The 27,444-nt window shown below is 41.7% G+C and overlaps 1 protein-coding gene and 1 long non-coding RNA gene across 2 annotated transcripts; one reads left to right on the forward strand and one right to left on the reverse strand.

The window, feature by feature from the left end:
- The first annotated feature begins 903 nt into the window (after positions 1–903).
- top1 (DNA topoisomerase I) lies at positions 904–26,244 on the forward strand. Its single transcript, XM_042096802.1, has 21 exons — positions 904–1,041; positions 1,345–1,369; positions 5,947–6,043; positions 7,016–7,142; positions 7,455–7,513; positions 9,075–9,167; positions 9,490–9,586; positions 9,955–10,049; positions 10,294–10,409; positions 10,574–10,695; positions 11,631–11,753; positions 12,081–12,268; positions 13,270–13,414; positions 14,213–14,356; positions 15,762–15,947; positions 18,260–18,328; positions 18,476–18,590; positions 21,277–21,404; positions 21,529–21,623; positions 24,106–24,255; positions 25,868–26,244. The coding sequence occupies exons 1-21, from the start codon at positions 1,009–1,011 to the stop codon at positions 25,968–25,970; spliced, it is 2,310 nt and encodes a 769-aa protein (XP_041952736.1). The 5' UTR covers positions 904–1,008; the 3' UTR covers positions 25,971–26,244.
- On the reverse strand, positions 13,458–13,745 carry LOC121712796. The gene is made up of 2 exons (XR_006032648.1): positions 13,709–13,745; positions 13,458–13,634 (listed from the first exon to the last, which is right to left on the reverse strand). It is a non-coding gene; the product is annotated as an uncharacterized LOC121712796 (long non-coding RNA).
- Positions 26,245–27,444: the final 1,200 nt, after the last annotated feature.

Raw genomic sequence — 27,444 nt, forward strand, 5'->3', positions numbered from 1 at the left:
CAAGGTTAAGGTCATTTCACATTGCTGGAGATATGCTTGTTGAAGCTGCTGTAAACACACTTCACAGTTCTGCATAACGTTAGTTGGACTTAACCGGCAGTGGCGGCAAGTCTTTGGCATGTTGGAGAGGTGTCCTGGGGTGGCTAATATGCAGGCAGACCCAGGTGAAATCATAAGCTGCTGATTACATTACTCTCTGAGAGTCTCAGAGGTAAGTCTACTTATGTGTATCAGCTCAATACATTATGATAGCTGTCAGGAGGGTGCAAAGATAGCTGATGTAATTTTAACTGTAAAAGTTAATTATTTGAAGAGTGGTTTAGGCAGTGTTTAGATTGACACACTTTTTTTTTCAGGATCATTCAATAAAGTGCATACATCTAAAATGCAATATTAAGATGTGTAAACTAAAGAAAATTGTACTGAAGAGAAAGAATGACTTGGTATCTTCAGGATAACTAGTGCAGAAGCCATATACTTTAGAGTAATGTCCTCATTCCTCATATGACATGAAGGATAAACTCTTCTGGAGTGCTAAGGAGGCATGGGAGGCCGTTATAAATTGGATAACGTGGACTCCAGTAATGTGTGCACATGCATTGTTCTTGGACTAGGGAAGGGGGTGGGGAGGATTTGGTACAGTAGAAGAAGCAAGTGTATCAGTGTGTCATCTGGTTACTTGCAGTCGAGGTGACACTTTGAAGCGTTGGCTACTTTGTCTGGTTGTGCGCTACAAATGGGATGGGGATACCAGTGTAACATGTTTGTAACCCATTCCGAACAATGGTCCCAGATATTTACATACAGAGAATTTACTATACACAAGGAAGACTAGTGGCAAGCTCCTGTTCTGCCGTTCAAACTGAAACAGACATGCGCAGTGTGTGAAAAGAAGGACTTAGACTGACGACCAACTGTGTCAGGCTCCATTCTGCCAACCCTCTCTGATAACCGGCATCTTCTCTTGGATATTTCATACGTGCTGCTTTTTACTGAAAATACTACACAATGAGTGGTGATCATGGTTACAAAGACTACCAGGTAATCAATGCGGTGAAAGTTTCGCTTAAATGTGTGAAGTAACTCTTTTTAGGTTTTCTCCCTAAGTAGACAGAAAATTCCCAAATTGCACGTCATAATGTAAATTAATTGAAATACCGGAGGGAAATACTGGTCACTTAATGTTTTAGTGATTACTTGACAGGCTAGTTATAATACTTTGTCACCTGAACTTCATGAACAAATACCTTGTAGCATTTTGATAACAATTTCAGTAATAACCTATTTTATTTGCTATTTGTTCATGGGAACATCAAATATTCATATTCATCTTTATTTTCGCAGATGGACTCTGGTGCTCGTATCAATGGTAAGTGTTGTCAGCAATTGTTTATAGCGCAGAACGATGGTGTTCTTTTCGCTGCACTCCAAACCAGATCAGCCTGTTAGTTTTTAAGGACGGAAATGGCGTCCCAGAGACTAAGTCCCTTCTCCTCCACCATCAGCCGTCTATTGTTCAAAAGAAGGCTTATAAAATCGTAGTTTTATTGTGTTGTGCTACATTTTGGACCGCTTTTGTTGTAGACCTGTACATTGTTTTCAAAACGCATGCATGCGTTTGTGCGATTGGTTATGATAAAGGTTGGAATTTTCATGCCGAAAGTCGCGAAATGGGGGTTGAGGACTTAGTCTCTGCGCCATTTTCTTTTTCTCTACTCAGCTTCCTAAATGCCTAGGTCTGGAAGTAGAGCTTGCCGTGATATGGAGGCTACAATGGTAACGGAGTCTTTTCGCTTGGCAATAATACATCTAATAGCGTCTTGATGCTACTTCAAAAAAAGTAATGATGTAGTAGGCCTATCTTGCAAATTGAACTATTTAGCTATCATTTGCATCAGATTGACTGTAACGATGTACTATAAATATAATCACAATACCATTGTAATTTGTGCACGATTTGCATTGGAATTTCAATACAAACTAAATATAACTCAATATAAACGAAGTCCAGCATTCAATTGAATCCAGGTGTAGCAAGTCATTTCACTTTCCTCTGCTTCAGCCTATTAATACATGCATATGCACAAGTTTGACGGTTCTGCTACATGGTCAAATTCCACCACACCTTAGCAGTTATACTAACGTGAAGATGCGCTGTGTAGCCTACACCTTGACACCTTACCTTACGAAAAATAACTATAGGAATACAATATGATTTTATAGTTACGGCAGTGTATAATAGGCCAACTTCTTGATGTTCTGTAATACCTCTGTAATATCTTTAACCTCTAGTGTTCATATCTAGTACAGTCTTATAGGCTACTTCTATAGGCTACTATGTCCCAAAATACCCTAAAATTCCTAGGCTATAGTTATTTTTCATAGGAGTTGAAAAAAAAAAAAAAAAACTCAGTGAATGTACTGTTAATATGATACTGCAGAGTGTTTAACAAAGTAGAACAGCGTAGGACATGACCTTTGTACCAAAATCAGGATGGCCCATGCACTGTAGAGTTTTCCACACCAGAGCTTCTCTGGCTCAGTTTGTGGTGGTGGTTGTATTTGTGCAGAGCCTGGCGGACACCCAGATGCTGCAAGTTGAGGCAGGGGATCTTGCTCCCTCTGTGTTCCGGGCTGATAACATGCAGATAAAGGTGCCTCCATCATTGAAAGTGGCTGTTAGGATTCCAAACGCTTCCCTTGCCTCACCCTCACACACACACACACACACACACACACACACACACACACACACACACACACACACACACACACACACCACACCTCACTCTCATACTAAGGTCTTATGAACTGTACTGTGGATAGATGAATGGGGCACAAAAGAGGCAAAAGTATACAGGCATAAGTGACCTGACAGGAGCTTGATGTGAATCCAATGGCGAGAGCAGGTCAGGAAATCTAGAGTGATTGGTGAGAAGAGTGCATTTCCGCACCCTCTTTGTCCATTGTGAAGTTCCAGGTTTTCTTTGTGTGACTGCCACCTAGTATTACAGAACAGACCAACTAGGCCTCTCTTTCTTGCTGTTGCTCTGGCATAATTTTATTTTGGAGTGATCATTTATACTCTGGAAACTCGGACAGTTCAGAGAGCATTCAGTGTCATTGCTTGAGCCCTTTAAATAGACAAGTCATATGTGTGATACTGAATTCTGTGTGTTGGCCTGTGGTGGTAGTCTAGGTCAACTTCTGAAAGTTACTCTGGATACAAATGAGACTTGGTAGATTTGACAAGCATAGCTAAGTGTTTATTTGTTGCTTTTCGAGTTTGGTGATTATCTCATTCTCCATTAATGCGTTTAATTAAAAGTCTAAATAGTCTAAAATAGACTAAAAAGTCTACTCAGTTTGCATGCTGTGCTGTGATCAATGTGTAGCTTTATATTTAGAGGTTGTTGGAGGTTTTTGTATAATGTGGTGCTTGTTTCCTTGTAGCATTAATGTTAGTGCTCTATATGATGGTTCCTTTCCCTGCCATTAGGGCTTATGGCTCTTAATCACAGCCCCCTGCTCTCACCTTAGCCAGGGATTTACATGGCTAATCTGTTCACCTCAGCTGAGCCACGTTGTCTGGGGGCCAGAGAAAGTAAGGAAACTATACCATGGGTGCCAACAGCAGAGGAAACCTCTTGGCACTGAATTAGGTCAGTTCGATTGGAAACTTGCAGATGAGGCAAAAACAAATAAGAAAGTCTACACACCGGAGTAACTGTCAGAGTTGAATCAAAAGAAAAGCAATATTTCAACCCAACAGAGTCTTCCTCAGGCAAATGGATGAACTGTTTGACAGAAAGGTAGGCCTTTTAAGACGTCAGCTGACAACATGCTTGAAGATGAGACCTGGAGTCAGAGTATGTCCCGTTGTTCAGGACATTTCATCTGTGTGAATAAAAAAAGTTTAAACGTTTGAACAGTAGCCTATTTAATGCATTCTAATCCATTGTCAATCACTTCCGGGAACTTTTTGAAGTTTACATGAACCACGTGACCTTAACGAATTTTGAACACCCATTGTCGCAACTACCTTCATATGGCTTTGGATGCACCCATTATCACAGTGAGACATTAACACATTATGAACACAAAGTGTTGAGCCAATAATGTAAATCTGAGTCTGAAGAGTTGGCTACAAACAGTCTATACTGCTGTAACCGCACTGCTGCTATAATTATTAATTGTTAACTTCCGGGAACTCTTTGAGGCTTCCATGAGCCGCCATTGTTGGAAAAAAATGGAACATTAGCGTCAATGAAGTTGTCGCAACTCTACCTCTGATTAGTTTGTTTTTTATTTTATTGTTTGCCATCTCATCCAGTGTTCTATGATCCAGGGCGCATGACCAAATCAAGCCAATAATAGGCAGTAGCCACAATAATGACTGGAGCCAGAGCCCATGCAGCCACCCTGTTTCGAAAATGGAAGGTAACGCACAGAACGGCCAGCCTGAATACAACCACCCAGTGCCCCTGCCACCCAGTTTTGTTGCTTTTCATTAAAGAAATAGATAGGGCTGTCAAAATAACTGATTCATTTCGATTAATTAATTTGAGAAAAAATAACGCAGATTAATCGATTCCGTATGACCTTTGAGGGGAGTGTTAATTTATTTTCATTGTGTCCCCTAGGTTATATCTGTGGCCTGAAATACCTTGTATATGAAAAAAAAACGTTTGATTTTTTTCCCTCAGCATATTAGGTCATATCATAGATTATTATGGCCATTATTAAAATAATAATAAAAGAGTTTTTGAACTTTAATGTCACTAATGGTGATTATTCAATGATTCATTTGAATTGAAATATTGAAAATACTTTATTTTTTTTTTTAAGTATATTTTTTGGGGCTTTATGCCTTTTATGATAGGACAGTGGAGAGTGACAGGAAGCGAATGGGAGAGAGAGCTGGGGTGGGATCCGGAAAGGACCACGGGGCGGGAATCGAACCCAGGTCACCGACGTACAGTGCAGGTGCCCCAGCCAGTTGTGCCACATCTGGGGCCTATTTAAAATACTTTCACAGCAAATATTATATATGGGATTAATTTAGATTAATTAATCACAGAGTATGTAATTTATTAGATTAATTTTTTTAATCAATTGACAGCCCTAGAAATAGATCTCTTAAGATGCACTCAGGCAGATATCTGGTATACATCTGTGTCTCTTTCATATTCAGCCTATGTGTGGGAATCACTGTTTAGTTGTTGATTCAGGCCATGCTGTGTAATAAGCATGTATGCAAGTGTGTGTGTGTATGTGTGTGTGTACTGTATGTGTGTGTGTGTGTGTGTGTGTGTGTGTAGTTATTACATACTCGTCTGAGTGAGTGCAGAAGATTAGATAGGAATTGTTATCCCATTAGTCAGCTGCAGATGAGCTCGCCAGCCCAGTGGGCCATCTGAGGGTGTTTCTGCGGCTCATGAATGATCTCTGGCTCTGACTCACATTAGACACACACACACACACAGACAAAACGTTTCACGGCTGTATTATGGTTGCAGAGTTTTACTCAACATTGTGTCAGAGGACCCATTGGTTTGGTGCTGAAAATCTTGCTTTGTGTGAATATCAATGTTGTTACAGCCTTATAGATGCTCTTTACCATTCCTTTAATGCCTAATGCCGTTTTTAGCTCTTAATGTGAACTCAGGTCATGTCATGGTCATCAAAATGTTTTAAGACATAATTATATTGTGGTAAATTGATGGTGTGTTCTATTGTGTATAGCTTGTTTTGCATTAGGCATGTAGAAATGGCTGAGGTTTACCTATTTGTGTGATGAATACCAGATGACATTGTTCATGTCTTGTCATTAATTCGTCTTCTTTTACATCTATCGTCGTCACACATTTCCAGACTGTGCTTCAGCTCGTTTGGATTGTCACGAGAGATCTACTGTAACATGCCCCTCTGTGCTGGTTTTTGCAGACTCTCAGAGACACAAGGACAAACACAGAGACAAGGAGCACAAACACAAGGACCACAAGAAAGACAAGGAGAGGGAGAAATCCAAGCACAGCAACAGGTACAGTACAAGTCCACAAACACCTCCTCTTCTTACATCTCTCTCTCTCTCTCTCTCTCTCTCTCTTTTGTCTTTCCATCATAGCCCCTCCTTCTAGGCAACACCTCCCCTACGTCCTGGCATTGTTTAATATTGGCTGTTTCAATTGTGGTTAGGTTGAATTAAAGCACTGGAGAGTTGGGGTCGCACAGCACAGCTGTGCACTTCTTTGATTGACAGAGAGGGTGTCTGTTTTGTGGTCGAGAAGCATATAAGGAGCTTATGGTCTCACAATCACAACAGTCTATTATTGTTGTCACAGTTCACTGAATACAGCTTCCCCAGGGGGTAACCCTATTCCCACAACTTTAAGGTGTGCCTGATTAAAACTGAGCTTAACCGATGCGCTGAAGAACAGTGCTTATTGCCACGCACAGGGCATTTTTTGTGTGTTTCATTGTATTTTATGAATCAAAATTGTAATGAAGCAAAATGGCCTCCGTCGCCCAGCGTTTGTAAGGACGTTCATAAGAACATATGGGCTCTACTGGGCTCATGTTCTCTATTGAAATGTCTGAGTCATTATAGGGTGAATTGAACCATGCTGCTCAGGAAGTCTGGCTCTTTAACCTGGGGCTATGACAATGAATTGTCAACTCCTCCACGGCCTCCCTCCCCCCACGTTCTCTATCTTACCCCCGCCTCGGCACTCACTCCCTGCTGAGCGGCAGACATCGCTTTATTGTCACATACCGCTTTTTAAACAACAATGCCTAGTTAAAAGGTGATGCTTTTCTCTCGGCCCACATTAGTGATTTTACAACGTTTGTAATTAGGTGGAATGTGTGCCTGATTGTCATTAGCTGTCGGGTGATGTTTGTCGTGGACTCTTGTTTGTGCTCACGCTGAGATTTTTCTCTCTACATCATGACATTTTAATGGCAGCTCTTTTCAGTTGTGAGCGACATCCCTCCTTTGCTCTTTTTTCTGCAGCGATCACAGAGAGCCTTCTGAGAAGAAGCACAAAGACCGCGAGCGAGAGAAAGAGAAAGAGAGGGTGAAACATAAAGATGACAGCCTGGAGAGGCACAAGGACAAAGAGAAGAGACGCGAGGAAAAGGTGAGCTTGGGATAGCCCCCGGCTGTGTGACACAAACACTTAGCACTGAGGAGTGGTGTTCAGCTCAGATTCCAGTCCACCTGAATCCTACTCCCAGTGTCTTTAGCAAGTGTAGTTCATGTTTAGCAAGTGTCATCACACCACCATGTTTCTCTCAGTCCCCTCCAGACATCCATTAGGCCTCCATTAGACATCCATGCTGCATGGAGTTCTGTATAATACAATATAAATGTGGAATTTTAATGTTTTGAATGATGAAAATGATACAGAGGATTGATGAGACAACGAACCCCTATTCTTCATTTCCCACAGATGAAGTCCCATAGTGCAGATGGCAAACACAAGAGGGAGAAGGAGAATGGTTTTGCGAGGTGAGAAACAGAATGACTCACCCATCACCAAACAGGATTCTGGGATAGCTCTAGAGGAAATCTGGAGGGAATCTGACTGGTGGATCTGATCCACTGTCATCTGTCGATTTTATCTTAACTAAAACTGAAGTGTTTGAGTCAGATATGATTTGTAACATTTGGTATTATGCACAGTCTAATTTCATAACTACACTCTGCAGTCTACTGTGGATTTGTAGAGACATCACAGTGCATCTGTGTTTAGTATTGATATCCCTGGCTGATTGCTGAAGTAAGATGAATGGTGAAGCATGAATATTCTTTGTATAGGTATATAAGTATATATACACTTTTGATCCTGTGAGGGAAATTTGGTCTCTGCATTTATCCCAATCCGTGAATTAGTGAAACACACTGCACACAGTGAACACACAGTGAGGTGAAGCACACACTAATCCCGGCGCAGTGAGCTGCCTGCAACAACAGCTGCACTCGGGTAGCAGTGAGGGGTTAAGTGCCTTGCTCAAGGGCACTTCAGCCGTGGCCTACCAGTCGGGGTTCGAACCTGCAACCCTCCGGTTACAAGTCCGAAGCGCTAACCAGTAGGCCACGGCTGCCCACGGCTACCCTTTGGTACACTGTCAACCAAATGCTTATCTAAGTTTGCAACAATCCATAATCAGCGTTTGAAAACACATCTTAGAATCATATCCCACAATGACACACATAGGCAACATTCATCATCCCCTCTCTCCTTTTAAGCAATTTTTTATTTGCAAAGAAATAGAAGAAGTCTTGAAAGCTGTTCATTTTGATGGCCATTTTAAGAGCAAACCAGTGTGGTTTATTCTCTGATAATGGCTGATAACTTATATGCCTCTAATTGGTTGTGAGTGTGTAAGGTTAATGAGCAAATCTCTGTTTTTACTGGTTAAACACCTCCTCTTAGGTACCAGACTGTGACTTCCAAATGACTTTCATCAGTACGCACTTTGCCAGTAATTTACTCTTTTATGAGTGCGGACTGATTGCATTAGTAGCACTCAGGCCTTAATCACTGATAGAGCCGCATCACACCAGTTCCCATTACAAGCCACTATTACTCACTCATACTGGCAGTGGGTGGACAGCATTTCATTCACCAACAAACTGTGGTCAAGGACATATCATGGTAAATGATGTGCTCTTGGTGAATTCACGCCACATGTTTAACATTTTATGACTAGTTTAAACAAAATAGTACATGTTCTAAGATAGATAGAGTCAAAGTCAAAGTCAAAGTCAAAGTCAGCTTTATTGTCAATTTCTTCACATGTTCCAGACATACAAAGAGATCGAAATTACGAAATTACGAAATTAGAGTGACTTTATAGTTATATATAATTATATACTCCTGACTGAACCACTGAGCCTCTAAAGTACATTAACTGAATTTTCTCTGATTTGTCATATCAAAAGATGTTTGCTGAACACTGAGTTGTGTAAGACGTGTCCATGTCTAAGAATGTCCGTATTAGATAATTCTGTAAATATATTTAATGGGTGTACATTTAATTGAATAGCTTATTTTTTCTTTCCAAAGCCCTCCTCGCATTAAAAGTGAAAATGATGACAATGGCTACTACCACTCCCCCAAGCATGAGAAGTCAGTGAAAAGGCAGTTTGAGGAAGACGAGTAAGTGGCTTGGATCTATGATGTATTTTCTACCTCTTCATGTTATTGCACGTTATTGCCTTAGACTCACTCTACAAAGTCGTCCTCTGCAAGGTTGTGATCAGAAATGCACTTTGATTTTTGGCAGGTGTCTTTCAGAAAGAAATGCCTTACTGGGCATCAAAAGCACATTTGACAACAATGACATTTTAATCTGCCTTTTTTGCTCTGTGGGATATTTGTAAACAGTCTGTGGTATTGAAAGCCCAGTGATGGCATCTGCTGTACTGTGTTTGCTATATGGTTAGCTTATTGACTATGTGATGCTGCATTTCCTCCACAGGGTAGAATATAAACCTAAGAAAGTCAAGGTGGAGAATGAAAAGAAGGCGAAAAAGAGGAAACACGAGGATTATTATGAAGACGAGGAAGAAGAAGAGGCAAGTTACACACAGTGGAACACCTCAAAGATGTCTGCCCCTTCCCTTCTCTGCCTAGTAATTAACTATCTGCCCCTCAGGGTTGAGGACGGACCCTCTGATTTGCAATTTAAAATTGGAATCTGAATTATACAGCATGTAAAATAGAAATAATATTCGGGAGCACACACAGTTAAGCATAAATCCCATTAAATTTTATTGAGCCCTGTCTCGTTTTTTATATTTGCCTCAGTTTTTGACTTCTTTAAATCTTTCTGGTGAAGGGACCGGGTACAAAGACTTCAGGCAGAGGACACGTCATTGAAAAATCGACTTTTAAATACCTTTTCTGTCTTACATTTTTTTTTTTCTCCTCTGGTATGTTGTAGGATGTTAAACCCAAGAAGAAGACGAAAGACAAGAAACAGGAGACAGCTGGCGGCAAAAAGAAGCTGAAGAAAGAGCCGGAGCAGAAGTGGAAATGGTGAGACTTTCATTCATTAATCCACTTCTTTATTCTCTGACAGCGTTTGAGTAATCACCTCATTTACTTCTAGTCATTAATCAGACACTTTTAAATCACTTTATATTTGCAGAGCTTATGCTCCTCAATCTTAGGTCACATATACTGTACAGTAGCCTTTGTGGTCAATGTACTGTATGTTGTGGTGGCCATTTGTAGATACCGTATCACTTTCTAAACCACTTTCCCCTGCTCACTTGTCAAGGTGGGAAGAGGAGAGAGCCACAGATGGATCCAAATGGAGGTTTCTAGAACATAAAGGGCCTGTGTTCGCGCCTCCCTATGAGCCTCTTCCTGGGCATGTCAGATTTTATTACGATGGTAAGTTGTGGCCCTAGAGAGAAAGCCTTGGGTTTGACCTAGAAATAAAGCCCTTGCCATTGTCTTGTTGAGACAATGACAATATCGGTGTTGCTTAGAGTATGTACACCTTTAGACCACATAGCCACAAGCTAACTATATCTTTTTTCCATCCATCTTCACAGGGAAGCCATTCAAGTTGAGCACCTCTGCCGAGGAGGTGGCCACATTCTTTGCCAAAATGCTTGATCACGAGTACACCACTAAAGACGCTTTCAGAAAGAACTTTTTCAAAGATTGGAGAAAGGTAATGGCCTTTGCAGTCCACCTCCAGTTCGCCTGCTAATTGTTAAAACTACTTTCATAGTAGTTGAGTGTGTAGAGCTTTGTTACTCTCTTCAGATCAAACAAGGGTCATTTAACACATAAAGAGTTTTTGGAATTTAAAGCGATGGTTCGGAGTAACCGCTGCGTCGACGTTACTTCCGTGATTTGGGAAAAGCCCGTAAAAGTCCTGGCAGGAAGCATGCATAAGGATGTAGATCCAGGAATGCACTAATATTTTGTTCGTAGTACCAGTTTGCAACAATTATTAGTTAACACTAAGTTGTAAACACTTCGGAAAAAAATATTAAAAACTGGATATACCAAAAAAACGTTGATGTAATTGCTTCCTGCCAGGACTTTTACAGGCTTTTCCCAAATCACGGAAGTAACGTCGACGCAGCGGTATAGTAGCATCCATCAGGTAAGTGTTATTTAAATAAACTCCTGGTGTATTTACAAACTTTAAAAAAAAAAAAAAACGTTTTATGAGTAAAGAACATAGTTGTACTACTGTAGAAGTTTCGTACCATTCAGGGCATTATTAGTGGGGTAATTTACGAGATAAAAGTTGGTACCATTACGACTGCAGAAACTCATTAGTTTCTGACAGCGCTACTCGACCAGGGTTAGACCAAGGAAAAACAGGTTCTGGGAGGGTGTTTGGCTCGGGGTCATGGTGCAAAGGACCCTAGGGTGAAATTACTCCAAACCATCGCTTTAAGACTTCAAATCCTACACTTGTGATTTAACTGTGTATTTGTGTAGAGCTGTCTGTTGGGTCTTTATAGAGATGCAGTAAATATCACACCCTTACTATTTTGACACTAATACATATTTCAGTTTATAACTTAAAACTACAAAAACATGACCGCATGTTGTGATTGACATGGCTTTTCCTTGTTCCTGTTGCCACAGGAAATGATATCAGAGGAGAAGGGAAAGCTAACAGACCTGAACAAGTGTGACTTCAGTGAGTTGAGTGAGTACTTCAAGGCTCAGTCAGAAGCCAGGAAACAGATGACAAAAGAGGAGAAACTGGTAAGTCATTAAACAGGAGCACTTTCCACTGTTTGGGCCTGCACCTGCATGTACATGCCAAAACAACGCTAGCAAAACACCTACACACTGAAATCCATTAAAAAACAAATTTTCATCATTCATAACCAATTCAGAAGTAAATCATTAGGAATGACATTTTGGGCAACTACGCCCTTAACTGACATCTTGAAATTGATGACATTTTGCAGGACTGATTATCTAAACTGTTTTTTTCCCCCCACTGAGATGATATGAGATTTAATACCCAGCGCTCTAAAAGTGCCCTAAATAAAAAGAGGGAAACAAGCTCTGTAAATATATTTTTAGAAAATCAAAGAAGAGAACGAACGAATCCTGGAGGAGTACGGCTTCTGCGTGATGGATAACCACCGCGAGCGCATCGGCAACTTCCGCATCGAGCCCCCGGGACTGTTCCGCGGCCGTGGCAACCATCCCAAAATGGGGATGCTGAAGCGCCGCATTCGTCCACAGGATGTCATCATCAACTGCAGCAAGTGAGTGAAGATGCAGGGCACAGATTCAGAACCTACTTTAGTGGGGAGGTCACTGGCTTCACTCCATCAAGTCAGGACGTCATGAATGAATCATGTACTTACATATTAACAACACAAGGGGGTGTCACATTTTCATATTGTTTATGCATCTTGAACAATGAAAGGGCTTGCAACAGTGGCCTGATCCTGTTCAGTGCTACTGATTACTTCAAAGAACATGACCGCAGCAGGGTTCTCCTGGTGATAAGGCAGACAGCACTGAAATAGATTTCTCCAGAAACCTATCTTCATGAGCCATGTAGCAAAGCCCTCTATCTCCTCAAATTATGATGCTGTTTTATCAATATGATCCGACTGATATCTATTTATATGTTTTATCCACATCCGTACTTTTTTCATGAATTTTGAACTGGCTTGCTTCTCAGGATGTTAATCTGAGGATAATCGGTTTTAACACAGGGTCCTTTTTACTCTAGGTTTTACTTCCTGTTCATTTTGCCACTGAAGCAGTCTTGTTTCATGTAAACAATAACACGATCTGCAGAGGATTTGGCCCATCACTGTTTTTCTCATCAGTTTTCTTGGTTTTGTTCCAGAGAGTGGTGGGACTTTACCCTCCTCTCTGTAACAATGAAGCTGGGACATTCCTCTCTCACCCTAATTAGATTCGGGGCTCACAACTTGTTTATGCAGCATGGGATGAAAATGTTAAAAACAGAACACCAGATATTGTTGCTGTCATCCATGTCAACAACACATGGTGTGAAATCACACTCTCAAACAGCACCAACTTGCTTTTAAACCACACTGTAAAGCTACATCAATCGCTGCCAACTTCAGTAATTGCTGCCAAGCATCAAAATATTTACTCAAGCACTACATTGTATATGATACAGTAAGCATTATGTCCTGTGTTTACCACTTCTCTTGTTCCTTGATCTTCTTCCTCGTTCTCTTTTCCTGTCCTCTCTCCATACCATTCCTCTTTTTTCTTTGCTCAGGGATTCCAAACACCCCAAGCCCCCGTCTGGCACCAAGTGGAAGGAAGTTCGTCATGACAACAAGGTGACGTGGCTGGCTTCTTGGACGGAGAACATCCAGGGCTCCATCAAATACATCATGCTCAACCCCAGCTCCAGGATCAAGGTGACGTGAAGTTTCTCACAGAACTATAAATCCCTGTTTCTTACTGTTTCTCTGTACAAGCCAATAAGGTAAAATTGTGTACCTGACAAGTTTCGGCTACCTTGCCTCTGTAGCCTTCATCAGAGGTGTCACGTGATGTTGGTGTGACGTCGTCTGAGCTGTGTTATATGGAGTTTTCCATCCCACCTGATGTGGTGGGATGGCCGTGTCCCCTGGGGTGCTCCGGGGGTGGGGGGGGACATCAGGTGGGATGGAAAACTCCATATAACACAGCTCAGACGACGTCACACCAACATCACGTGACACCTCTGATGAAGGCTACAGAGGCAAGGTAGCCGAAACTTGTCAGGTACACAATTTTACCTTATTGGCTTGTACAGAGAAACAGTAAGAATTAGTAAAACAGTAAGCCTAATGAACCTCTTCAATATATAAATCCCTGTATTTACCCAATGCCCTATTTTAGGTATACGATATATAACTCCATATGTAGGCACTTATACACAATCATTTCTGTAGTGGGCCAGAAATCTCAAATGTAAGGATTAAACTAGTTGCTTAGAGATAAATGAAATGGAGAATGGAGGGACAAGGTAAAAGAAAGAGAGGGAAAGAGACTTAGAGACTAAGAGTAAAGAAGAAGTGGGTGAGGAAACGATAGAAAAGGAAACAGATTCAAAACAAACTGAGAAATAACACCAAATACCCCCAGTACCATATGATGGAGTAGCCGACCAAGATGGATGCAGGCTCTCCCAGTATTTGAATCCCGAGTTGTGTTTGTGTTTCCTGGTGCAGGGTGAGAAAGACTGGCAGAAGTATGAGACGGCTCGGCGGCTGAAGAGCTGCGTGGACCGTATCCGGAACCAGTACCGCGAGGACTGGAAGTCCAAGGAGATGAGGATCAGACAGCGAGCCGTGGCTCTATACTTCATTGACAAGGTAAGGAACATTGAAGACACAACCCATGATTCTGATTCTACACTTTTTTCTGTCCACCGTCCAATGCTCTGGTTTTTCAGCAAAGTGGTTCAGACTGAACCACAAACAAGTTGGCGGTATTTTATATGATGCTATATACTATATACATTTAGGTTGTGCTTTTAAACGTAGATTGACACCTGACATAAATCACAGCAACATACATTTGTTACTTCTGTCATTGCCTTTGCCTCCTGGGGTTTTGAACTCAAAATGTTAGTTTAAGCGCTGCCAGTTTTAGTCAACATTTCCCCGTGATCCTCTAACCATTCCCAGCTTTACATGGACCACCCACACAAATGCCAATGACCCTCTGACATATCCCATTACGTTATGACCATCCATACACGCTAGTCTGGTGCCAGTGTGGGAACGGAGCAGCGTCCAGGGCTGCTGGTAATTGATTAGCACTTTTGCCAGACCAGTGCCAAATCAGGTCAGCTGCTGCTGGTTAGCGCCGGCCCACACCTGGAGTGGGTCCAGCAGCCAGAGCTGAAGCAGAGTCCAGCGGCCAGCACCAGTGCACTGTGTGCTTTAGTGCTGCCTGTGGACTGAGCGGAATAACAATATGTGCTCCTCTGAAGGGGTGGGCAGAATTAAACACAAATGACTGAAGAGACTACTTTGTGTGTCTCTATAACATTGTGGTGAAGATGTGAACACGTGAATAGGAGTGTGTGAGTGCTTAAGTCACCTTGTAAGTCCCTTTGGACAAAACTAAGCGTCTTCTAAATACTGTAACAGTAATGGTAACTTATGTTTTGCTTATTCTTCTGGGGTATTGACAGTTGCAAATTCATCAAAATAATTTTTGTTCCTAGGAGATATTCTCATTTCTTCAACTGGAGTCTCCTGCATGTATACCCCTGCTCTGATAGAATAGATAGCTATAGAATATAGAATCGATAGTTCTTGGTTAGCTACATCAGGCGTTTTCAGCTAGTTGAGCGTAACAGGTTCTGCCAGGTATTCTTTGCAGGTCAGATAAAGGTTGTTTAGGAGCAGGATTGCCACTCACTACCATCTGACCTGTTACGCTCGACTAGCTGAAAACGCCTGATGTAGCTAACCAAGAACTATCGATTCTATACTGGATATGCTATATTGGATTTCTCCATTTTGGGGCATTATGGGACATTTTTGAGCCTGGCATACAGAAGATTTGAATTCAGCACCCTTCAAAACCCCTAAAAATGTTGTATGCCAAAAATTAACATGATTTGCCTTCGGGACTTTAAATAAGCCTTTAAATAAGCACATTTTCCAAAATCCTGCCTAGTCTAATACCTGGCCATTGTGTAAACCATTGTGCTATTTGGGGTCTGGAGTCATTCCTCTCATCCATACCCTACTCTGACCCCCCCAGCTGGCCCTGAGAGCGGGCAATGAGAAGGAGGAGGGCGAGACGGCGGACACGGTGGGCTGCTGCTCGCTGCGCGTGGAGCACATCAAGCTCTACCCCGAGATGGACGGCCAGGAGTACGTGGTGGAGTTTGATTTCCTGGGGAAGGACTCCATCCGCTACTACAACAAGATGCCTGTGGAGAAGAGGGTGAGTGAGTGGGGACAGGAGGGGTCACCAGAGGCTGGGGAGGGGAGGAGAAGGGTGGGGAGGGTGCCTGACCATGGATGAGAGAGAAAGGGAAAGAGAGAGAGAGAGAGGAGATCTGTTTTTTAAACAGATATTGTATCTGGAGAGAGAGAGGATGATTGGGATAGAGAGACAGGATGAGGTCAGAACAACAAGATCGGGGTTGGATGAGTGCCTGTGTGGAGGAGAGAGAGAGAGAGAGAGAGAGAGAGAGAGAGAGAGAGAGAGAGAGAGAGAGAGGAGGGGTAGAGAGAGGGGGGGAGAGAGAGAGAGAGGGGAAGGGAGGGAGGGAGGGAACAATTATATCTTTATGCGAATGTTGTATGTTAAGTCCTTTTCCAATAAAGCTCATTTGACTTGAATAGAGAGAGAGAGGGAGAGAGACAGAGAGAGAGAGAGAGAGAGAGAGAGAGAGAGAGAGAGAGAGAGAGAGAGAGAGAGAGAGAGAGCGGAAGAGAGGATGGATGAGGTAACGAGACAGGATGAGGTCAGTACAGTAAGATCCCTGTGGATAGGAGTGAGTGGGAAGGATGAAGGAGAGGAGGAAGGAGGAGAAGAGGCCTGTGTGAATGAGAGGAGAGAGAGAGAGAGAGAGAGAGTGTAAAGGAGGTAGAGACCAAGGATAAAGTGAGTGCCTATCTTTGGAAGAGAAAATGATAGAAAGGGAATGAGAGAGACAGGAGGAGGGGAGAGACTACTTGAAGGGTTCAGATGCAAAAGCCTCTAAATGCCACCTACGTCAAAAATGAGATAAAGATGGTGAGTGAATGCTCTCCTCACATAGTATACGTTAATCAAATAATTTAACTTCAAAACACACTAAATAACACTCTCGTCCTGGTCTGAAATATCGATTTCTATGCAAAAACCTATAGGAACCGGATTTTAAATGCTCATTTAAAAGAAATGTGGTCAGACGGATTTAGAGGGTTTTGCATCTGGACTCTTCACTTGTCTTTCTGAATGAAGACTTCTGTTCAGGGAAAATCAGGGCATTTAGAAGCATAGGATATTACCGTACTCACTTCAAATGTTTTCATACACAGAATCAATTATAAAATGTGAGTTTTGTTTAGTTAGTGGAGTAAACTTTTGTCAAATCAGTTGAAATATTTGAGTTATGTTGAGTTGACAGGGGGTGGTCTTAGTGGGGTGAGGGTGAGTGTTATTTAGGCACTTGTGGAATGCACTGTGTGTGTGTGTGTGTGTGTGTGTGTGTGTGTGTGTGTTGTGTGTGTGGACAGAGAGAGATTCTGGGGAGGATGTTTGCACAGACAGGTGATCCTGGCCCTAAAGGCCTTCCGCCAGCTTTGCCTTTGTAGAGGTCTGTTTCCTGCTATTACTTGCACACAAGCACACACACACATGTATGCATACACACTAGACATAAGTACTGTAGATGCAAACATGCAACTGTCCACAGTCCACACACACATACACATGCACGTACGCACAGACACACACACCCACACACACACACACCCAGGAAACTAGCCCATCAGCTGTGTGCCCCGTCACCATTTGAAGGACTTACTCTTAGTCCTCTATGCAGTAGCTGGGCTATTTGGGATTTTGAAATGAGGGGCTGTGTATTACATGTTATTCATATTAACATATATCATGTAATGCAATAATATAAACATGTTATTCTACATAGATATAATCCAGTGAGTTATACACTCCAAGTCAGTTAAAAACATACAGTGAAAGGGCCCAGTGGAATAAGGAGTTAACTGATGGTGTCTGCACCTCATTGTCATCCTCCAGAATAGAATGACCTACAATTCTGTTGAGCTCTCGTAATATGTCCTTATCTGACGGTGAACTGGCGCTCTCGTCTGTAATATGTATCGTCACTAGACCTACCTACTGCTTGTTGTCTCCATTTCTAATGTATATAAGTATATATACTCTTTTGATCCTTTGAGGGAAATTTGGTCTCTGCATTTATCCCAATCCGTGAATTAGTGAAACACACACACAGCACACACAAAGTGAGATGAAGCACACACTAATCAGTAAACTAAACCCCAGTGAGCTGCCTGCATCAACAGCGGCGCTCGGGGAGCAGTGAGGGGTTAGGTGCCTTGCTCAAGGGCACTTCAGCCACGCCTACTGGTCGGGGTTCGAACCGGCAACCCTCCGGTTACAGGTCCGAAGTGCTAACCAGTAGGCCACAGCTGCCCGTTAATGTTAATGTCACATAACCACAACAGTATCATTGGTTGCCAGTATTCATTTTACATCTGTGATATATTTGTCATTTATTACAGGTATTTAAGAATCTTCAGCTATTCCTGGAAAACAAGCAGCCTGAAGATGACCTCTTCGACAGGCTCAATGTATGTAGCCTACTTCAGTTTCCATTTAAACTGCCAGATCATCACCACAGTTTTCCGTGTATCACTTTCATTTTGTAACAGTCTTATCTGAGTGGCAATTGATTGTGATTTGTGTTTGACTGGCTTGACTGGGGTTTCCCACTCTAGACGTCCATCCTGAACAAGCACCTCCAGGAGTTGATGGAAGGGCTGACTGCCAAAGTGTTCCGTACCTACAACGCCTCCATCACGCTCCAACAGCAGCTGAAGGAGCTCACCTGCTGTGAGTGACTGAACTCTTCATCCAAATGCCATGACAAGGCCTTATCCTGTGACCAATGTCTTTCATTCTGTGGCTTTGTAGATGTTGCCACATTGCTTAATTTAAATTCAATTAAATTTATTAAATTAAATTAGCAATAGCCATAACATATCCATGCAACACATCAGATCTGGGCCTTGTACAAGGATTAAAGTTCTCCGTCATAGGACGGATTTCCGTCATTTTGATTTTAGAAATGTCATATTTGAGATCGATGCAGATCCGATGAGAAAAAAAATAGGAGGGGGGGGGGGGGGGCTATCACCTTTGCTTTTCCAAAGAACACATATGGAGGACTATAACGGTCTAAAAGTTGGATTATAGTGACACATTGGAGACAGCTGATGAGGTTGGCCAATCCGTTTAACTTTTTTGGATATGATATTGTGAGCTCTATGTGCGAATTCGGAGAAGAAGCGTAGGCTGTGTTCTTTCCGTGCATCAATGTAGACAATTTCTTACTATCGCGAACTCTTGTCAGGGGAGGTCATTCATTTTGGGTGTCACCTATGACTTGAACAGATAGCCTTCTATGCCACCCGATGTAGGCTACTATTATTGTTACAGTTTTTAATCAATGCAACTAACATTATGTGTAAAGCGACGCAATATAAGCCGTAGCCTATGCAATTTATTATCCCGTCTGTTATGACATGTACAACAATGTTTTTCACAATTTGCGACGGAAGGTTTTGACTGAGCGTGTTAGCATAAAAAAAAAATAATAATATCACTGTCATCATCGCGAACTGTTGAGTAAGGGGGTCAGTCTGTTTGTGACGCACAGACAGCCTTGTAGCCTATTTTGCTTAGGCCTCACTTTTAACGACAGTAGGTTGTGAGTGTATGTTGACAAAAAAAACCCATACAATTAAAATAATCAACTTAAAACTTTGCTATAAAATATTATTCATTTATAGCACAAAACCATAACCAGTAGGCCTACCAGAACCTCGCATATTAGCGTCATGATTTGTGTGCGTCTATTTGGCAAGGCCACTAGCTGTCATGGATGCGTTGTTGCTAAAGGAAGGCAGGTGTCAAAAGTTAAAAAATAAATGGAGATGGGCAGCTGTTGGAAACGGGGGAGAACTAACAAGCCATGGTGTAAAGAAATTAAAGCGCCGGGGGTTTGCTTTTGCGCGGTTCGCTGCAAGAAAATTGTTTATGGATGCAATAGGAAAACGTTTTAGCACGCCACCAATCAGAAGACCGCCATAAGGTTAACGTTCGTGCACTTCAGGACATCTTCCCTACCTGGTGCAACTAGCCACCACGACAGAGGCAGGCTACGTTTATCTATGGCTGACCGTTTTTACGTTTAGAAAGTAGGCTACGCATGTTCTTTCATAGCGCAACACGACCTGTCCCTCACCATATCGCAACCCTTTTGTCAACCTTATACAATCTGTTGCTGAAGACAAAAGCACCATCTCCAGATTGTCGTTATCAAATGCGCAGACCTCCTGCATGAGCACACACAGTATTGCTGCTCATTGGAAAACTGAGTTGTCTGTAAAACTCAAAATTACCATGTTTTCATTAAATGCGGATGAGGCAACAAATGGAAATATGAACAATATCTAGAATGTTCTGATTCGTTACTTTGATGAGGAAATGGGAAGTCTTGCAAACTTGATTTTATAGATTTTACTTGGTGTAGAATTGCATATTAACAAGAAAAAAATCTCCCCTTTAAACACTTTTGGCCTGAAGTAATTAAATAAGAGTGTGTTAAAGCCTTTCTACAATATTGCTGCAGTAGAAAATAACAGCAATGGCTAATCAGCAATGGTCAGGGATGGTACTAAAATATATTTTTGTTCATCAGGAAAACTCAATCTCAATCAAGAACACTCTCAATTCGCCTTATTCACATGGTGGCCATTGGCGGCTAAAACGAGGCTACAGGGTACACAAACCATAGGATTGTTATGTTCTATGCATTCACCTGTAGGTGGCATTAATTTTATAGTAAGTGTACCCTGTAGCCTCGTTTTGGTTTAAACAATGGCCGCCGTGTGAATAAGGCGAATACTCCCTTTACTTTGCTGTTTGCATTTTTTTGTACATTAAAAACCAATAGGTTGTGACCGCAAAAGGGGTGCTATCTCTATAGGTAGATATGAACAACGTATGACTTATGGCCTGAAAAAAGTTCAGTCAAACGATTTTTTTTCACTTTAATCCCTGGCCTTGTATTGCATCGACCTTGTGAAATAAAATTCAAAGACAATAATAGAAAAAAGTAAAAGTGCTTTTATGGACTGTAACTCAACACTCAACAACTGGACTCAGAGTGTTTGAGTATGTGTGTGTGTGTGTGTGTGTGTGTGTGTGTGTGTGTGTGTGTGTGTGTGTGTTGCTCTCTGATGTTTTATCAGGGGGAAGAAAAAAAAGCAGTTCTTTCCCCTATTCTCTTTGATTGGCTGTGCTGACCCAAGATAAGCCTTTCCTCATGTCAAGCCACTTTATTTATGAAGCACAATTAAGGAGAAACAATAGAAGTTATTCCAAAGTGCTGCATAGCACGGAATAGCCAGATAATGTTTGATGGATGGTGCTACTGTATAGTTTGGGAAAAGCGTGAGCCTTGAGTGCTTTGATCAGCTGCTTTGACTCTGCTTCTGCCTCTGCCTCTCACCAGCTGATGACAATCTTCCAGCCAAGATCCTCTCCTACAACCGAGCCAACAGAGCTGTTGCTATACTGTGCAACCACCAGAGGGCTCCACCGAAGACCTTTGAGAAAACCATGCAAAACCTCCAGACCAAAGTAAGATCCCCAAATGTGTTCAGGACTCTCTGCGTCTCCTCAGGCCCACTCTTTCACAAACATGCCTCAAGTAATTGCCATTAAGGAATAAATAATGATATCTGGTGATTCAATCTCCTCCCAGATTGATGAAAAGAAGAAACAGCTCTCATCTGCCAAGAAGGAGCTAAAGTCGGCTAAAGCAGATGCTAAGACTCTCCACGATGACAAAAGCAGAAAGTAAGCACTGATTCAGTAAACTTCTCACCTCAATCTTAATTTGAGTACATGTTATATTACAGTGAATCATCAGTCATTATGATGCTTTCTATCATACAGATATGTATAGGAAGGGATGGGCAAAAATACATCAAAATGTATTTTAGAATAAATATCGAATATCCTATTTTTAAGTGTATCAAAATAAACTACCAAAGCCAGTAGCCAGAAAAAACTAAAAATACTCTTTAATGGGAGCATGAAATCACTTCCATATCTGTCTGTTTAATCTATTAGGTTACACTTTACTTGACAGTATCGACATAAGAGTGACATGACACTGTCATGACACATGAACTGTAACCCTAATCCTAACTTCTAACCCTAATCCTAACCCTAACCCTAATCCTAAACCTAACTTGTTATGACAAAAAACGCATGACACTTAATGACAGAAGCGTTATGTCATAAATGTGTATGACTTGTCATTTCACTCTTATTTATATTATCTTTATTTATTCTCGGAGGTTCATGTCGATACTGTCAAGTAAAGTATAACCATCTATTCCTTCATCAGATCACTGACTCTGTTAATTAAGTCGACAGTGTTTGAGAGCAACAGCTTTCCTACGATACGTGCCATAAACCTACAAACAGTCAACAGATCAACTATTCTGACCTGCCTGTTACATCTCAAAGCCTAAATACTGTATCAGAGATGCACCTAAAAAGTCACAACTGAATTTGTCAAGTGGTACAAAGTGGAGACAAGTCCATGACATTGTCTATGTATGCCCAGATTGCTTGATATTGCACTGTGTAACGCTGTTGATCAGGAAGGATCATATTTATCCCCCTTAGCGGTAAATAGTGTTATATTGATGCCAAGGGGGATAAATATGATTTTTTTCATCGTGTTACTTTAGGTGATTCAACTTGTAAGCAATATTGCAGGGCAACCACATAACCGGTTCCATGTTTTCTGAGTGGATGAATAAAGTTCTCAAGGAACTGATGACTAAAGTTTTCAAGAAACTTTTGTTTGAGTTTGGTGTGGGAGTGAGTGTTCCTGATTCATCTTCCTGAAACTCAATATTCTGATTACAAGAAGTCTTAGGGGAAGATCATGCGGTAACGGAGTGCCACTCAGCAATTAATGAACCAAACTTTAAGAACAATATGTCAGTTTGTATGTGCCTATGTACTTCGTCTTCGTATATCCTATCCGTATATCTTGAATTTTCCCTTGGGGATCAATAAAGTATCTATCTATCTATCTATCTATCTATCTATCTATCCGTCTTTACCAATTTGCAAATGATGGTGAATAACTACTCATTGTGAGATGTATTTCAAAATATCTTTATTCTAATTATGTTTCCCACTGTAATCGTGTAATTTCTAATGTTTTGCATGGATGTGCACTGGTGTGTGTTCATGGATGAGAGAAGCATGGTGCTTTATGCACCCGCCCATATCACTGTTGATAATGTGCTCTTAAAATAACATACAGTATAAACAACTCGCCATGGACTTCTGACCAGGTTTCTCTTGGTCAGTGGCGTAATGGTTTTAGGTAGTGTACGATAGCGATTTTTAGACAACGTGTCAGACCCCTCCTTATGTCGTTAATTGCCACACTCCTTGTTGCGTTGCTCGAAAAAAGAGACAAGCAAGATAAGGATAAACGTTGCGCTGGGATAATAATCTGCTTTCCGCCATGCGCCATGTAGCGAAAATAGGGCCCTCAACAAGCGCAGCGAATGCAAGAAGTAGGCTCATGGTTGCCTGATAGTAAAACTACAGCAAACAGTCAAGGCCTGCTGCAAAACATTCAGTTATCCATTGCTATGATCAATTTATATCTTACTGTTGTTTCACAAAATTAATCTGTGTCACTATCATAACACAACATGAGCATTTATTTTATTTTAATAAGAAATAATGAATCATTATCTTGCTCAACTCTTCTGTGGCACAACTAGTTAATGACTTATCATTCTGAAATTGAGCTTTTTGCGAGAGGTTCGAGGCCCACAAGCGACCCTGATAATTATGTTTGCACATTCTGCCTCCACAAGGTTTTGCTATGTTAGGCAATCATGAGCCTACTTTTTTTGGTTTCAAGGCTAGCATTTGCGGTTTAATCTAGCCTATGATCGAACCCCATCAGGATCTCTGTTGCTTTACTTTGTTTTATTGTTTTTTTTCTTTCAGTTCACACTTTGTATTGTGTGTGGACAATACTGAAGTGGACATTCATTAAATGCGAAGTCCATGGGACAAAATTGCCGGATTTCTCCTTTAACAGCTTCTGAGATCTTCCGTAGAGCACTGCTGAAATAAACAAGTTTATTACTATAGACAAATAGTGTCCCGCTTGTGATCATATACCATATATCTTATAAACCAGAAGTGAACCATCAAGCCACTTCAGTATCTATAGAAGAACCTTGCTGTAGTTTAGGCCTAACCTTCTCTGTGTCCACTCTGTCATGTCCAGAGCTGTGGAGACCAAGAAGAAGGCGGTGCAGAGGATAGAGGAGCAGCTGATGAAGCTGGAGGTGCAGGCCACTGACCGCGAGGAGAACAAGCAGATCGCCCTAGGCACATCCAAGCTCAACTACTTGGATCCGCGCATCTCCATTGCCTGGTAGGTTAACCCTTAAAGGTGTAGGTTTTTGAACATTCTAAGTTCCGCAACAATTGAAGGTTCTAAAATTCTATGTTGAATTCAATGAACCCAGATATTCTTTAGAACGTTCATTTCCCAACATTCCCGTCACACCGGTGTGACGGTACTCCTTTAAGGGAAAGAAGTGACAGTCTGGACTCAACAGTTCTCCGTAGGCGGGTACATGCAAAGAGGTGACCGTTTATGCACTTGGCACCTAGAAATTCATCTACATGGATCCCTGGATCTCTGTATGGTACATTTGAAAGGGTGTTAATAAAAGAGTATTTATCCTTGGCACCTTTAAGCTCAACTACCTGGACATCTGCATCTGTGGAGCCTGGTAGGTTTATAGAGGTAGTGTAGAGAGACTATTTATTTTGGGCAAGTTAAATTCATGAGCAAATGTCACGGTTAGCAATAGCATGAATAGCAATAGAGAGGCTATTTACCCTGGGAATGTTAAACAAAACAAAGGATGGACCCGTGCTCCTTATAGGTTTAGAGGAGTGACAGGGAGAGACTCTTTTAAAGACCTAGTAATGTAATGAATAACAATAGAGGACTTGATTAGATCTGAAACTGTGATTAGATCAGACCTGATAAGAAAACCACACTTTACATTCAATTAGTGATTTGCACCACTTCAGTAATGTTTCAGCTGAAACTGGACAACAATTGACCTGCTCACTGAAGGAATTCACTTTCTTTGTGACAAAACATTGGTGCAACACAGCCTGCCTGATTTGGCCAGCCAGGCTGGGTGTTACTCTTCGGCCCCCGGAGGGAGGAAGTGCTCTTTTCGCCGTGTGAGCTGGGTACAACAGCTGCCAGAAAGCAAAAGCACAACAGAGAGAGGGGGGGGGGGGAGGGGGAGAGAGAGAAGAGAGGAAAATATGTGAGTAGGAACAATGGGGTTTGTTTGTGTGCCAGAAACTATCCCGGGCCTGCGGAGTCCCCCCTGCCTCCCTGCCCGACTCTGACACACACACACACACACACACACACACACACACACACACACACACACAAACAAACACACGTTTAATGGGTGGAAGAGACGGTGAGGCAGAGGCCTGGGGTTGGAGAGAGGGCCGCTCCGCTGTGTGGGATCTGTCCCCGCGGCTCTACCCGTCATCTCAGCTAGAACCCTATTTTGGGAAAGCCCCCACACGTACAGGTACACACACACACACACACACACACACACACACACACACACACACATGGTGGCTGGAGGAAGTTTCTGATCTGTGACCAGTGTTTGGTGTGAAATGTCTTTCTGGGTTGTTGTTTTTTTTGTTTTTGTTTTGAGAGTAACATGGAAGCCTTTCCCCCACATGAGCCACTGTTCCCGCCTTTTGTTACATGTGGGCGGGAGCAATTAGGTAATCTCCTTTGTACTGTTTGTGATCGTCTCACTCACTGTGTGTGTGTGTGTGTGTGTGTGTGTGTGTGTGTGCGATAGAGCGATAGAGGGAGAATGAGCGTATGTGGAAGACAAAGAGAGAGAAAGAGAAAGGGGCTGATATGGGTGCAGAGCTTCACCTTATATGTGTCCAATGTAGACTTCTTTTTGTCTCATCTGCAGGTGTAAAAAGTACGAGATCCCTGTGGAGAAAATCTACAACAAAACCCAGCGCGAGAAGTTTGCCTGGGCCATTGACATGGCAGATGAAGACTTTGAGTTTTAAACCTCCCCATCTCTCTCTTCTTTCTCTCTCTCTCTCTCTCTCTCTCTCTCTCTTTCTCTCCCTCTCTTTCTTGTTTTCTGTTTTTTTAAAAACCACAAGTCCTTGCATTCAACCTAATTCAAGAAATGTACATTTTTAGCGTTGATGATTTCACCATGTGTGTGTCTTCACAAGAAGAGGATGGGTGGGTGGACCATGGGAAAACGTGGAGGGGTCAGTTAGGTAAAAAGCAGAAAAAAAATACTGGGGCCACCCTCTTTACAGTTCAGTGAGGATCAAGATAACTATTTGCCCTACCGGGAAAGTAGCTGCCTAAATGACTGATTTAGTGGTATAAAGTGACTTGTCTGCTATCAAACTCATATGATGCACAGCTGTTGCGTTTTGCTGTATAATCTATGGTCCTTCCTTTCGCACCCTCTGAAGCTATGTGTTGCTGCCAACTTGCTGTACCCATCAGATGAATTCTATTTTCATAGAAAAGTGAAAACTGACAATAACTCCCTAAAAAGACTTCACCCACACGCCTTGTCTGGAAGAGAGAGCGTTTTGCCAGAGCTGTGTGTGTGTGTTTTTGGGAGACTGTGTGTGTGTGTGTGTGTGTGTGTGTGTGTGTGTGTGTGTGTGTGTGTGTGTGTGTGTGTGTGTGTGTGTGTGTGTGTGTGTGGGGCGTGATGAAGTTCCTCATTGGCCATCGTGCAAGCTGGGGAATGGAAGCACGTCCACAAGCTTTGCACGGTGGAGATGACTAACAGGGGGAAATGGAACTTGTTAGTGTGACTTTAGTAGACTGAATGTGAATTTCCTTCCACACAGCTATTATTTTATTTTTATTTTTATTTATTTTATTTTATTTTATCTTTTTTTTGCTTTACAGTTTTTCTTTTATCAGGGACATTGCATTTCTTATTTCAGTTTTGCTTTTCTCTCCAGTAGGCCTTCATATGTGATAAAAGATGGAATCCTTTTTAATGTGTGACTCAAATAGTCATTTTGGCACAAGGTGTGTTCATGTGATGTTTTTTGTTCTTTTTTATAATTATTCATGATTTCCTGTTCTGTCATCATATTTATCCAGTTCCTTACCTAAAGGCTGCATCATAGTATACCACTGTCTCTTAACAAAGTCTCTCTCCGGTCCCTTATATGTCAAACAACTCGTGTGTGAGGGGTACGAATTTGCCAAATGACTACAAAACCCCAGAATTATGAATTATGAATCTACCATTAATGTGATATTTTGGATGTTTATTTTTTTCTATCTGTATGGAATTGTAAAGCAATTATTTTCGACGCTGGAGGCTTTTCAGTGTTTATCCTAAGGTCCTGCACTTATTTAGGCATAGGAACGTATTATTGTAGGATGCCAATGTCAATGTTTTTAACCTTTAACCTTAGTACAACACATGTTTTGTTTGTATTTCATTTTTGACACTTTAGGTTATTTAAAAATAAAATCAAAAGATCATATTAC

Source organism: Alosa sapidissima, chromosome 7 (genome assembly GCF_018492685.1).
Source record: "Alosa sapidissima isolate fAloSap1 chromosome 7, fAloSap1.pri, whole genome shotgun sequence".
NCBI lineage: Eukaryota > Metazoa > Chordata > Actinopteri > Clupeiformes > Clupeidae > Alosa > Alosa sapidissima.

Excerpts from the sequence above, each read along its gene's own strand:
- top1 (XM_042096802.1), top strand. The coding sequence starts at position 1,009 with ATGAGTGGTGATCATGGTTACAAAGACTACCAG. Across the intron at positions 14,357-15,761 it reads CTCTATACTTCATTGACAAG|CTGGCCCTGAGAGCGGGCAA; the intron begins GTAAGGAACATT and ends TGACCCCCCCAG. Across the intron at positions 15,948-18,259 it reads AGATGCCTGTGGAGAAGAGG|GTATTTAAGAATCTTCAGCT; the intron begins GTGAGTGAGTGG and ends CATTTATTACAG.